The sequence below is a fragment of the Microtus pennsylvanicus genome, chromosome 10 (genome assembly GCF_037038515.1).
Source record: "Microtus pennsylvanicus isolate mMicPen1 chromosome 10, mMicPen1.hap1, whole genome shotgun sequence".
Lineage (NCBI taxonomy): Eukaryota > Metazoa > Chordata > Mammalia > Rodentia > Cricetidae > Microtus > Microtus pennsylvanicus.
This window is the reverse complement of record NC_134588.1, coordinates 108,953,827-108,968,844: the sequence shown is the minus strand read 5'-3', so window position 1 is coordinate 108,968,844 and position 15,018 is coordinate 108,953,827. Positions and strand designations below refer to the sequence as shown.

At 47.8% G+C, this 15,018-nt stretch overlaps 1 protein-coding gene across 7 annotated transcripts in view; it reads left to right on the top strand.

The window, feature by feature from the left end:
• The window catches only part of Rps6kc1 (ribosomal protein S6 kinase C1), a 155,879-nt gene extending 143,400 nt beyond the window's left edge, over positions 1-12,479 (top strand). For all 7 annotated transcript variants that reach the window (XM_075989456.1, XM_075989458.1, XM_075989459.1 and 4 more), the window contains 3 exons: positions 91-173; positions 1,103-1,198; positions 11,707-12,479. In XM_075989456.1, the coding sequence (XP_075845571.1) occupies positions 91-173; positions 1,103-1,198; positions 11,707-11,817 (290 nt within the window). In that variant the 3' untranslated portion in view covers positions 11,818-12,479. The remainder of the gene's footprint in view (positions 1-90; positions 174-1,102; positions 1,199-11,706) is intronic.
• The last annotated feature ends 2,539 nt before the right edge of the window (positions 12,480-15,018 follow it).

Here is a 15,018-nt window from a genome sequence, read left to right as displayed (position 1 = left end):
ATTAACAAGGTCACCTTGCTAATACATGTTAATTTTGAAAGTTTAATTGACCTCTGGAATTTTAATATCAACCTTTTTTGGTGTGTTTAGAGGTTGGAGCAGTCACAGAAGAAACGGAAGCTTGTGATTGGTGGAGCCTGGGCGCTGTCCTCTTCGAACTTCTCACTGGCAAGGTATGCAGTGACCTAGACACCTAGTGCATGCATCCAGCTGCCGCCCTGACTCCAAGTCAAGCGCATTAGCCTTTCCTGTAGCCAGGGCTGAGGAAAACTTCAATGTCAGAAGCAGGCAGAGGAATGTATCAAGATACTGATTTTTAAAAAAGCCCTGTAACATTGAACAGTTGATGGCAATCCTCTGCCATACCATAGCTACCCAGCGAGAGGCTCGGCTCCTCCCCCGCCCGCCTAGCGAGACAGCATTAGCAGAACCACATCTGTGGGGTCGTCACCGGCATGTGTTAGAATCCTCTAGATTCTTTCAGGTTCTTGTCTGAATCCAGGGGACATTCAGTCTTAAAAAGCTAATGTTGACATTAAAGGTAGTGTCTTTCCTCCTACACCGCACATTCCTCTCTCTATTCTAAGATGGGGACAGCGTGCACTCGCTCCTATTAGGAACTTTTAAGCTTGACGCTTGAGGTTAATAGACCTTAGCTGAGTCTTGTGCCTGTTGCCTCCTCGGAGGAACCAGGAGTAGTTGCGTGGTCCCACTTTGTTGATCACCGTGGAGTACACAGGAGCTGGCATTCGTAGGCAAACTGTAAAATGTAACTGTCCACGCGTTAAGGTGGTGGTGGACAAACTCCACCCTGGAAAGATTTCCCAGAACATTAGTTCCTTCAAAGCTGTCAAGTCCCCCTGTGGAGCCTGTGTGTTGTTTCAGCTTTCTGGTTGGGGAGGAGAAGGGACGGTGGCACAGCCTGTGACGGGGGCATGGCGACTGTCAGCTCCTTCCTAATCTGTCTCGGTGACGCCGTGTTGACGGCTGTGCCTCCACGTTAGATGGTGTCAGCTCTCTGTAGCTGCTGTCTGAGTGCCCCGTGGTATAGCAGGGTGTGATGTGACTTGGGATAAGAAATGTAACTGATTGGCTGTTTCAGACGCTGGTGGAGTGCCATCCCGCAGGAATAAATACCCACACCACTTTGAACATGCCAGACTGCGTTTCTGAGGAGGCTCGCTCACTCATTCAACAGGTAATTGAATCGACCCCCGGGGTCAGTACCTCGGGCTTGCAGATCAGCGGAGCCCACTGCAGTAAAGCCATGAGGGAGTTATTTGGGGGTGGGAGAGACTCACGTACTGTTACATTCAGAGTGAACATGGTACATTCGTAGGACCAGAGGAAGGGCTGAAACTGTTGGAACTGATTTTTGTATTAAGTTGGGGCTTATATTGAGTCTGTTCCGTCTATTTATGGGATGTGAGAGTAGATTACTTTGGGCTTGTATGGGCTGCCGTTCCCCATTGTGAGAGTAGATTACTTTGGGCTTGTCTGGGCTGCCGTTCCCCATTGTGAGAGTAGATTACTTTGGGCTTGTCTGGGCTGCCGTTCCCCATTGTGCTGTGTAGCTGTTTGAGTGTTGGTCCACTCTCTAATTCTCATTCGCACAGGGAGAGGGAGGGGAAGTGTTGTCAAGTCAGCGCTAAGGCCTTCCTCCCCAGACGGGCCTGGAGCCCTGTGTCACTTAGAATGTGTGATATATACATACTTACTTCTGGTGGTGGTGAAGAGAGACTGTTGAGAATTTAGGTGCAGTATTTCAGAGATCTGGGCTCCAGTGAGCTGTTCCTGCTAATTCTCCTGCATTTAATAACTGTGTTGAACAACACAAGCCATAGTGACCAGAGCTTTCCAGGCTGTGGGGTTCTGTAGTGTCTACAGTGTTATGGCTAGGCAGTCCTGATGAAAAAAACTCAGCATCCCAAATGTTCTGAAGTCTGAAACACTTCGAGGGCCCGTGTGTGCTCAGGAGGTTTAGGATTTCAGGGTGTCTGAGAGCGCGTGTTCAGGAGAAGATTCCTCACTTTGGCCTCTGTCCTGAGGCCGAGAGTCTGATGGGGAGGCACTGTGTTGTGTTCTGTTGTGAGGCTCTCAGCTCTGAGGTGCTTACGCTCCCATGAGAGTCTTACAGCAAGTGATTTGAAATGGCAAATTAAGTGAACTAAAGTTATTCAATGAATATGGATGTTTTGAAATCAGTGGAAATAAAAAAAGAGAAAAGGCATATGAAGAGAAAAACCCCTCGTGCTCCCCGAAGGAGTGATTTTGATCCCATTTGGCAGTACTGTAGGCGAGGCATAGTGCTGAAGCTGTGGGGAAGACCAAATAACTGTCCACAGGCAGGGCGAGGAGGGGCTCAGACAGGCAGAAACTACCTCAGAGTTCTGAAATCAAGATAAAGAGGTTCTAGTAGGTGCTGGGGAAGTATTGGAGACGCTGTCCCGGACTGTGTGTGACTTTTGCTGGACCTTGAGCACAGTTTGATGGGCGAGGCTCCACATGGGGAAGTAGCCAGGGGACCGAGCTGTGAACGGATGCTAGCAAACGCTAGAATACGAGCTTCAGGAATTTCACATTTGAAGCCGTGTTTTAGAGTGAGTAGGTGGAAATCCAGTTACAGAGAAAGGCTTGCCTGTTTAGCTCCCCCTGAGGTAGTGCGTGTGCTCCAGGAACAGGAAGAGTTGACGCTCACTCATTAAACTACTGGTGTATTTCAGTCGGCAGGTGTGAGCTGTCTTTGAAATGGGTCTGTATTCCCATTATGTTCATAATAATAGCCTTTAAAACACATCTTGGCAAGCTGGAGAGTTGACTGAGGACTTCGAGCACTGGCTGCTCTTTCAGAGAACCTGAGTTAAGTTCCCAGCACCCACATGGCCACCCATAATTGCAGTTCCATGGGATCCAACACCCTTTTCTGACCTCTGTGGACAACTGGCATGCATGTGGTATACATACATACATGTAGGCAAAACACTCGTAAAATAAATCAATCTAAAAACTCACATTTCAGGAACTTCTAATATGAAAGTTTTGTGAACAATTAGCTTTAATAAACAGTACTAGAGCTGGGTGGTGGTGGCACACACCTTTAATCCCAGCATTTGGGAGACAGAGGCAGGTGGATCTCTGTGAGTTTGAGGCCAGTCTGGTTTACAGAGGGAGTTCCAGGACAGCCAGGGTTACATGGAGAAACCCTGTCTTGAACCCTCCCTCTGCCCCGAAACACACGCACTCACACACACACACACACACACACACACACACACACACACACAGTACTAGGATGATTTAGAATGCTAGACAAAATAACTTCAGGTAAAAATATTAGTATTTTTTTTATTTTTTTACTTTTGAAATGGGTCTTATCATGTAGCTCTGGCTGGCCCAAAACTTTAAGAGCAGGCTGACTTTGAACTTAAATAATCCTACTGTCTCTGCCTCCTCAGTGCTGGGGTTAGAGGTGTATCCACATCCCAGGTACTAGTGTAGAAGTATGTGGCTGGTCACATCCAAGTGAAGGAATGGCTTCTCAGACTCTAATCACACATCAGGGACTGTGATGCCATGTTGTGCTATAGGTTCTGGAGTCAATGTGCTTGAATTCAAACCCTGCTTGGCAACCTAATACCTGTGTGATCTTATTAAGCAGGTTAGTAGTTTCCATACAAAAGGAACAAAGGGCCGTTGCCGGCAGAGTTACAGTGGGCTGAGTGCCTAAGTCCACCCATGTTACCCAGTTAGGCTAATGGCTGGCCTGCGACAAGTGCAATCTCAAGTCTTAATTATTGTAGAAGGGCAGGGTTGAGGCTCATGACTTCTGTAATTTGATGGGGCACATGCTTGCATTATGGGGCTGCTGATGCAGGAATCTGGCAACTGCTGGTTTTGCAGGGGAAAGGCTTAGAAGTTGTGGACTAGAAATGAACCAAAATTAGTCACACAAATGCACGAAACTGTCATAAAGAGTTCTAAAGCCAGGGACTAGCACACACAGTTGCTGCACACATTCAGAAAGGGTTCTAAAGCCAGGGACTAGCACACACAGTTGCTGTACACATTCATAAAGGGTTCTAAAGCCAGGGACTAGCACACACAGTTGCTGCACACATTCAGAAAGGGTTCTAAAGCCAGGGACTAGCACACAGTTGCTGTACACATTCATAAAGGGTTCTAAAGCCAGGGACTAGCACACACAGTTGCTGTACACATTCATAAAGGGTTCTAAAGCCGGGGACTAGCACACACAGTTGTTGCTTATTTATGAACAGCACACCAGGTGCTGTTTATTTTATAGATAGTTAAATTAATAAATAATGAGCAAAAATTAAAAATAAAGAAGAAAGTGGACTCTTGGCTAAAGTTGGATAGTGGCCTTTGGTAGGCAATGATGCTGGCAAGTCCCCCTCCCCAGTGCTCCAGCACCAGACAGGAGTGGGGAAGTCATTTTAGTGCCCCTGAAACGGACTAAAGGGTACAGTGACCGGGAAATCAGCTGAACATAGGGCAAAGGTGTCTTGCCTCATCGTCTTTACAGTATCCACCTGTTTCTCCTTCCTTTCCTCATGGGACCAGGCTATAGGGACAAGCTCTGAGCATCAGGAATGGATAGGAACTTTCCGTAGGCCAGCATAGACTGTTTGGGCCTGAACTGTGAATGGCTTCTCCTGCCTGTGGAAAGAGATGGAGGCTTGACTGGCTGAGTGTTTGGACACAGCCTTTACTGAGTCCCTGGTGGACAGCTAAGCTATAGAGACATGGGAAGCCCAGCTGAAAGAGCAAAGCCAACCAACCAGAGACATCAGCAGCGCTTCACAGTGCAGGGGAGAGGGAAGGCTGTGGACTTCAGAACTGAGTGAAGTGGGTACCAGACAAGGACACAGACCACAGCCGTGTAATGTTCATGGGACACAGATCACAACCATGTAATGTTCATGGGACACAGACCACAGCCGTGTAATGTTCATGGGACACAGATCACAGCCATGTAATGTTCATGGGACACAGACCACAGCCGTGTAATGTTCATGGGACACAGATCACAGCCATGATAATGTTCATGGGTTACAGACCACAGCCGTATAATATTCATAGGGACACAGACCACAGCCATGTAATGTTCATGGTAATACAGACCACAGCCATGTAATGTTCATAGAACATAGACCACAGCCACGATAATGTTCATGGGACACAGACCACAGCTGTGATAATGTTCATGGGGACACAGACCACAGCCATGATAATGTTCATGGGGACACAGACCACAGCTGTGATAATGTTCATGGGGACACAGACCATAGCTGTGATAATGTTCATGGGGACACAGACCACAGCCATGATAATGTTTATGGGGACACAGACCACAGCTGTGATAATGTTCATGGGGACACAGACCACAGCCATGTAATGTTTATGGAGACACACCATGTAGAAACATTCTGTTTTCAGGGAAATGTCACATGACTGTAGTGGAGGCATAGGTGGTGGGACTTGTGCAGAGAGTACCATTTTATGGAAATTGTCTCAGGGTGACCCCAGATCTGGGCTTAACAAAATACCCACCAGTTACTATAATATTTTCAGAGAATCAAAATAGGCTGTGTTTAAAGAATTAAGGGAAGGTGTCATAACAATAAAATAAGTTACAAAATTAAAAGTTGAGGAAAACCAGGTTGAAATATTACACTAAGTTCACTGAATGAAGTGAGAAATCCCTGGAAGACCACACTGACATATCTGAGAAATCCCTGGAAGACCACGCTGACATATCTGAGAAATCCCCGGAAGACCACGCTGAGATGTCTGAGGAATCCCCAGAAAACCACACTGACAGATCCAAAAAAGCCCCAGAAGACCACGCTAACACATCCAAGGAATCCTTGGAAGACCACACTGACACGTCTGAGAAATTCCAGGAAGACCATGCTGACGCGTCTGAGAAAGCCCCAGAAGAACACGCTGACATGTCTGAGAAAGCCCCGGAAGACCACGTTGATATGTCTTAGGAATCCCCAGAAAACCACGCTGACATGTCCGAGAAATTCCCAGAAGACCACACTGACAGATCCAAAAAAGCCCCAGAAGACCACGCTGACACGTCCAAGGAATCCCCAGAAGACTACGCTGACACGTCTGAGAAAGCCCCGGAAGACCATGCTGACACGTCTAAGAAATCCCTGGAAGACCATGCTGACACGTCTAAGAAATCCCAGGAAGACCACGCTGACACGTCTAAGGAATCCCAGGAAGACCATGCTGACACGTCTAAGAAATCCCAGGAAGACCACGCTGACATGTCTAAGAAATCCCTGGAAGACCATGCTGACACGTCTAAGAAATCCCAGGAAGACCATGCTGACACGTCTAAGAAATCCCAGGAAGACCACGCTGACACGTCTAAGGAATCCCAGGAAGACCACACTGACACGTCTAAGAAAGCCCCGGAAGACCACGCTGACACGTCTGAGAAATCTCCGGAAGACCACACTGACACGTCTAAGGAATCCCAGGAAGACCACGCTGACACGTCTAAGAAAGCCCCGGAAGAACACGCTGACATGTCTGAGAAAGCCCCGGAAGACCACGTTGATATGTCTTAGGAATCCCCAGAAGACCATGCTGACACATCTAAGAAAGCCCCGGAAGAACACACTGACATGTCTGAGGAATCCCCGGAAGACTACGCTGACATGTCTGAGGAATCCCCGGAAGACCACGCTGACATGTCTGAGGAATCCCCGGAAGACCACGCTGACATGTCTGAGAAATCCCCGGAAGACCACGCTGACATGTCTGAGGAATCCCCGGAAGACTACGCTGGCATGTCTGAGGAATCCCCGGAAGACCACGCTGACATGTCTGAGGAATCCCCGGAAGACCATGCTGACACATCTAAGAAAGCCCCGGAAGAACACACTGACATGTCTGAGGAATCCCCGGAAGACTACGCTGACATGTCTGAGGAATCCCCGGAAGACCACGCTGACATGTCTGAGGAATCCCCGGAAGACTACGCTGGCATGTCTGAGGAATCCCCGGAAGACCACGCTGACATGTCTGAGGAATCCCCGGAAGACCACGCTGACATGTCTAAAATATAAGCAGGAGGATGGGTCGGAAGAAATGGCCTACTCTGAAAACATGCTCCAATGTATGAAGAATAATGAACAGGTCCAGAGAGGTCTATGAGGCAATATTTTTCTTTCAAATGCACCAATGTACATACAATGAGAGTTCCAGAAGAAGAGGAAGTTGGGAAAAGAAGCAGAAATACTTGAAGAATAATGGGTGAAAATAGCCCTTGTTTCAGGAGTGACACAGAAGAAACTTAGTGGACACTGCGTAGAAAAATGAGAGCCACATGCAGGCACACTGATGCCAGATTGTTGAAAAGCAAAAACAGGAAAAATGTAAAGCCAGCAAGAGAAAGGCCCATCTGATGCTTTGCTTCTTGTTGAAAACAACGGGAACCAGAGATACTAGGATAGCATTCATAGTATTGAAGGGAAGAATCAGTCAGCCTATAATTCAGAAAAGTTACTTTTCATAAATGGTAAAATAAAGACACTCCCAGATAAAGAATGACTGAGTAGCTCCCAGCCATGGATGCACATGTGCAAGAGCTAGGGACTCTTTCGGGGTGGAGGGCATGGTGGCCGGTTGGGTGCTCAGGTCTGAGCACGCTGTGAACAGTGCAGTTGTTGAGAGAAGTTCATAAAAAGTCTCTTAAGTATATTTTTTCATTTAGATCTCCCACCTGTTTTAAAAAATACACATGTAGTGATAATTATGAGATGGTGGTATTGAGTTTATGACATGTATAGATACGATATAAATGTAGCTCTTGGTGTAAGTCTATTTTTCAATCCCAAATTCAAACAACAGATCGTGTATGTGTGTGTGTGTGTGTGTGTGTAGGCTGTCAGGGCTTGGCATCTCATACCTGTAATCTCAACATGTGGAAGACTGAGACAGGAGAACTACCATTAGTTCAGGGCTAGTTTGGGCTACATACTGAGGCATTCCAGGCCAATCTGAGTCACAGTATGAGACCCTGCTTTAGAAAAAAAAGAAAAGCTAGAAAGGATTGTGTGTTGTGTGTACGTGTTTTTCCCGTCACCTCTCTCTACACAGTGCAGAAGCTATTTGTACATTGTCACTTTGTGTTGTGTGTTAAAGTCATCTGAGATGATTTGGAGTGTGGGAGACATGCTTATATGTTGTCTGAGTTTCTGTCCTCCCACCAGGTCCCACAGCCATTTAGCCCCAAAGAAATCACACAGAAGTCTACATTAATCATAAACTGATTGGCCCATTAGCTCAGGCTTCTTATTAACTCTTACAACTTATATTAGCCCATTATTCTAGTATATGTTAGCCACATGGCTCGTACCTTTTTCAGTGGGGTAGGTCACATCTTCCTTCTTCTGTGTCTGGGCAGGACTGGGGAGGAATGGGCTTTCTCCTTCCCAGAATTCTGTTCTCACTGACCCGCCTCTACTTCCTGTCTGGTTGTTCCCCCCTCCATACTTCCTGCCTGGCTACTGGCCAATCAGCGTTTATTCAAAACATAATTGACAGAATATAGACAATTGTCCTACACCACTTATAGACTTGTTCGAGCACTGTCGCAGACTTGAGAACCATGTATCTTGGTATTCATGCAGACTCTGGAACCAGGACCCCATGGACACCAAATGGTGACTGTACCTAGCAATAGTAGGTGGGCAGGATTGGGCCATGGAGGGAGAAAATTCTGCCTGTTACTGAGTTAGTGCTATTCTGAAGTAGATTATAATAAATTAAGTTGTGTGATCTCTACAGCAACTGCTAAAGGAACCCTGGGAACTTCCTAAGTGAGTGTCTGTACACACTGTACAAGTCACTGAAGTACCTGGAAAAGTAGACAGGACAACTTTGAGTTCAAATACAAATGGGCTAAAGGAAAAGGTTAAGGACAGGCCAACTGCACAGTCACCCTGGGAGCTGGAGGGTACGAAAGGTTAGCAAATGGACATTAGAGCAGGGGCCTGCGCACGACAGACAGCATCTCGGGAGGACAGGTCAGCACAGGAAGTGCACCTGGTAATAGCCCAAAAAAGGCTGAATTGAAGGGAAAAATAGTTCAGCAAAACAAATGGAGTCCTCCATATTTGATCTAGGTAGTTCTGGACACCAGCAGGCTGTAGGGGATGCATGGACGTCCTCTGTACATGGACATGTATGTACATGTACAGGATACAGATGGAGGCTCTGCAGTGATGGCAGAGGGAACACGCTTACCACACGCAGTGTCTGCAGATGCTCACCAGGCCCATTGAAAGCAGCCTCGGGTGACTGTGTGCTTTGCACCCATACCTCCACCGTTAGAAAGGCTGAATCTAACAGCATACTCTGACGACAGCAGAGGAATTATCAATCAATAACAGACAACAGGCAGGCCAAAGTTTCAAGGTCATCCTTGGCTTTACAGCAAGTTATAGGCCAGCCTGGACTTCGGGAGATTCTGCTTCCAAAACAAAAAACAGCTCAAAACAAAAAGCACTCCGAACCCCAAAAGAGTTAGCTAAATCTACAAATACTTGGGGATTAAACCCCATACTTACTTCTGAGTAACTTACAGGTCAAAGAAGTCCTAAGAAGAATCACAACACAGTATTGTTGTATATGGAAGTAGAAACCCATCCCAGGGCTTGTGGAGGACCAGTACCGTTATTACACCTGCATTTACACAAGGAGGAGCCCTGACATTGGAGTCAGACACTGAAAAGAACTGGAAAGATCATGCTTATGATCCCAACAATTGGCAAGCTAAGGCAGGAGGATTGCCATGAGTTCAAGGCCAGTCAGGGCTCTAGAATGGGTCCCTACTTAAAAAAATGAATGAATACAGAACTATACAAATAAACAGAAGCAACAGGAACCAGTGAGAGAGGAAGAAGGGGAATCACAGCTTGAAAAGGTGAGTGGGGTCGGGAGACTGTCCAGCTGCAGCGTACAGAGGCGGAGATGCCTGGCGTTTGGAGCACTCTTAAAGAACGCTGCTGTGAACTAGCTCACCCTGTACTGCAGTCATCAGGACAGCCGTGGGCTTTGTACACATGCGTGGGACTCAGTGCTCAGCTGAGCCCCACCCTTACTGCGTCCCGCATAGAGACTAACTCACAGTAACTCCCAGGACTCTGTGGACGAGCTAGAACTGTCGAACCTGCAGAGGAAACACGAGAAACCGCACATGGCCTTGGGCTACGGCAGAGCTCTTAGAACACCAAAGCATGAGCCATAAAAGAAACACTGATAAAGTCGACTTCATTAACATTAAAAATGTGAGCACTTCAGAGATGTGTGGAGAAAGTGGAAAGCCACAGGCTGGGGAAGATGTTTGCAAACCGCTGTCTGTGCTTGTGTTCAGGATGAATACAGACAGGACTCTTGTCACCCAAGCAAGACAGACAGCTTGGTGTGGAAATGGGTGGAAGGTGAGCTGTTTCAGCCGAGAGGCTATCTGGATGGTTATCAGGGCATACAGCCGTGATCGGTGTCATTAGTCCCAGGGAGTACAATTAAAGCCACCACGAGAGGCATGGGCCCTCTAGAGCTGCTTTCACTCAAGGCCAGAGGGTACGGAGGCAGAAAACCCAGGGTTCTCGCTCCTTGCTGATGGGACTGTAGACAGGTATGGCCACATTGGGACAGTTTGGCAGTTTCTTAATAAGTTATATACAAGCCTGCTGTGTGACTGAGCAGTTCTGACCCAAGGAATAAACTCAGCTGGAAACGCTTGACTTCCTGAGCAACACACATGACTCTTAACAACAGTGTCGTTCAGTACAGCCGGAACTGGGAACTTGGAGCCCACTAGCCAACGAGTAGATTAACAGTGGTAGAGGCATTGTGGACTATCAATCAGGAGAAAAACCAGTGCTTACCCACGGATGGTTCAGTCCCACAGGCGCTGTGCTGGGGAAGGAGAGCGCAAAGGCTCACTTAGTATTGCACCCCATAGCTGCCTGGGAAGGGCAGGCTCAGAGCAGAGGCTGCTGTGGGCTGAGGTTGTGGGGAACAGATGTCACGGAGCACCCCTTTTCAGGGGGGCGTGGAACTGGACTGGACCATGCCCAAGTCTGTTGACGTGGACTTGCAGTAGATGTCTGTATGGTTTATAAATTGTCCCTTAGCGAAGCTGTTGACACAGAATGTGAGGATGCAGGCATGTCTCAGGTACACGCTCCCAGCATGCCCAGGGCCTTCATTGCTTTTTGTTTTTACTCTTAAAAATCTGACTGCCTATGACATTATTTTCTTATTTTATACATAATTCCTAATTCTGAATAAGTCATAACCTATTTCATTCACTGGATCAAATTACTTCATCAAATGTACCAGCCAGTTCAGAGGAAGTGGTTTGGGGACATAGCTTTGCTTGTTCAGATTTGAGCGTATGTCCTGGTGGTGTAGCGTTAAGGAACTGGAAGACAGTGGGGCTCCCAGACTCCTGAGTCCTGGAGAAAGCAGCTACATCTCTTGATCCTGTTACCCTCTTTGAGGATAAGGGAAAGCTGATGACCAGCTTGTCACTCAGGTGGGATGCTCCGCCAGACCACAGCCAGATAGCCGGTCCTGAAGTCCTTCCCTTCACAGCCCCCTTTTCTCTCATTGCTTCTGTGTTCCTGTCACTCACAGAGGCTTCTGTTTCAGCTCTTGCAGTTCAACCCTCTGGAGCGTCTGGGTGCTGGAGTGGCCGGTGTTGAAGACATCAAATCTCACCCATTCTTCACTCCAGTAGACTGGGCAGAACTGACAAGATGAATGTCATGTGGAGTGCTCATCACAGGACAGACCCCTCGTGATAGGACTTCAGCTGCTGTGCCAGAGCCTTGGGCAGTGGGCTGACAGACCCCCTTACCCCTGTCTGACATGAGACCAGTGAACCTTGCCAGCAGCGGCTCTGCTCTCACCTTCCCCCAGATGTGACGTAATGTGACTTCAGGGTTTCAGGTGTGTGGCAGACACCTGTGCAAAACACCTCTGCTGGGAAGTTGTAAGTGTAGAAGGGGCATTTACGTGACTGGGGGGCCTTGTGGTGACAGCTGATGGTGCTTCTGCTGAACAGGACTGGTTTACACGACTGAGTCAGGATTTGCTGAGTAACACACTAATCTGCTCTGTGGACAGTGTCACCAGGGTGCTGACAACGTGAGGAGGAATGCCCAGTGCTGACAGGGCCAGGGGAACTGAGGAAAAACACTCTTGCCAGCTTTGAACCTGCTGGTTGATGCTGCTAACTCTGAGGGCTCCTGGGAACACGCCTGACTCCTGTCCGTCTCCCCTGGCTCCATGTCCTGCATCCTCTGCTCATTCTCTTGGGCTCTGTTTTCCCACTTCTGTTAACACAAAAGGGAGGGGTGTTCATCCCCCAAGCTGCCAGTGTAACAAGAAATCATGATGTCCAATAAATGTGGTTAAAACTCGGATGGCGTCTTTATTAATAGCTTAAGATTTAAAGGTTCATTTTGAAGAGTCCTTCTTTTCTGTTCCTGCTCTTGTGGAAGGTGGACAGTTGCTGCTGCTGTGGCCGAGGGTGTTTGTTTTCCTCTGGGCTGGCGTACCTGGACCCATAGTCTGTCGTGTATACACATCTTGTGTCACAGCCCAGCGAGGTGATGCTGAGCTGAGCTCCTGACGCTCACCTGTCTCATGTCTAGTGATGCCACGTCATCTTGCTGAGGTAGCGCCGCTGCCACCATGCTGTTTGCCAAAACTTAGAGATGCCTTAAGTGCTAGTGCCTGTCAAACTTCTTGTGGGACAAGGCACTGCTTCCAAGTGAGAGGCCACCAGAAATGACTGGAATTTTCTGTTGTCATTGTGTTTTGTTTGTTTGTTGTATCAGAACCTTGTGCCTGCATGTTAGGCAAGCAGTGTCCCGAGCTCCAGCCCCTGAATTTTTCCTTCCGTTCTAAAGCATGTGCTTTTAGAGTCTGTGTGAGAGGCCACCCCGGCCCCAGGAGCATCTCAGCATCCATCTGCTGACTTCCAGGTCTCCCATCAAGATAAACAGAAGCAGAAATGTTTGTTGAACACAGGAAATGTGCAAGCATTTTCCCTTTTTCTATTATTTGACTCCCCTTTCCCCTTTTCGGTCCCTTTATAATCTGAAACCCAGCTGAAGGGCTGTCACAATACCAGGTTGGGATATAGCAGGTCACCAAGATCAGACCTCAGTCAAGATGACATCAGTCCCTGGAGCTGGGTTTGGCTCGCCACCCCCTGGCCTCATGACAGGAACTCACGCAGGTGAGACACAGAAGGACTTCCTGTGTGGGTTGGTAGGAAGTCTGTAAGCACTCAGAGCCAGCCAGGGCAGAACTTCCTTCCAGAAGTGCCCTATGACATAAAATCAGGACTTCACAACCTTCCATGTGACCTGGACCCCTGGGCTCGGAGGACAGTAACCCAAACGGATGGGTGCCAGGTCGGTTGGTGGACACACGTCCACAGCTGTGGCTTCTCTTTCTGCATGCTTGGTTGGGGCTTGCACTCAGTGTAAACACACCATTCATGTTGGACACAAATTATTTTAGAGATAAAATGGACTCAATGTCTGTGTGTGAAGCCCATCCTTCATGCCATGCCGTGTACATGCCTGAAATCCAGCTGCATGAGACAGACTTCGGTTGCAGCTCATGCCTTGTTGGCTCAAAGAGGCTTGGAATATGGGTCAAAACCGTTCGAGAAATTACCAATTTTTTTTTCAAATCCATTTTTTAAAAACTAGAGTAAAAGTAAGATTTGCCATTTCAATCATTTTGAATGTGTGCATGGGTGTGTGTGTGTTCATATGTATGTGTGCACGTGTATGAAGGTCAGAAGTCGACACTTGGTGTCTGTCTTGGTTAGGATTTCTATTTCTGCGATGAGGCACCATGACCAAAAGGTAAATTGGGGAGGAAAGTTTATTTGACTTATATTTCCCCATCACTGTTCATCACTGAAGGAGTCAGGACAGGAACTCAAACAGGGTAGGAACCTGGAGGCAGGAGCTGATGCAGAGGCCATGGAGGGGAGCTGCTTACTGGCTTGCTCATCATGGCTTGCTCAGTTTGCTTTCTTATAGAACCCAGGACCACCAGCCCAGGGGTGGCACCACACAGTGGGATGGGCACTAATTAAGAAAATGCCCTACAGGCTTGGCCACAGCCTGAGCTTATGGAGGCATTTTCTCAGATGACTTTATCTTGTGTCAAGTTGACATAGAACTATCCAGCATGGTGCCTTCTTCCATTTCTCCCTGCTGTATTTTTTGAGGCAGTATCTCTCACTGAGTTTTATCTGGACTGTCTGTGAGTGAGGTGAGTGAGCCTCAGGGATCCTAACTCCTCCTTCCCAGTGCTGGGAATTCAGGTCCATGTTGCCTGTGTTTTCATGTGGAATCCGGGAACCTCATGTTTGTGTAGCAGGCACCTTGCCCACTGAGCCGTCTCCCTACCCCTACTTCAGCCACTTTGGGCATCGATGCAGAAGTGACATTTAGTACACGCAAATCCTCCTGCAGCTGTCACCACTCTCTCTCCAGAACTGAGCCAGAACATGTCTGTTCCACAACTTCCTGTTTGTCTCCCCAGCTGCTGGTCTTCGTGGCTTGGGCTCTGGTAGGTATTTCATGTAAGTGGAATCATAGGCTGTGTGTTTTTGTGTGTCTGTTGACTTAGTGTGTCATTTCCAAGGCCCATCCATGCTGTGGATCGCGTCTGTCTCCATTTAAAGGCCATCTCATGCCCCATCGCGAATATATCACTTTTGGTGAAGTGACTCACCTGGTGAGTGAAACTCAGCCCTAAGGGGAGCCGTCTTCTTGACCTGGCTGTGATCGGCGGCCTGTCCTCCCTAGCCTGGCCGACTGTCCGTCTGTTTATAGCGCTCCATCATGGGCTTACCACGTTTGACTTTAACTGTCTGTCTGTTCACCTGACACTGTTTTACCTTTGGGCTCTTGTGAGTGGTGTTCTGAG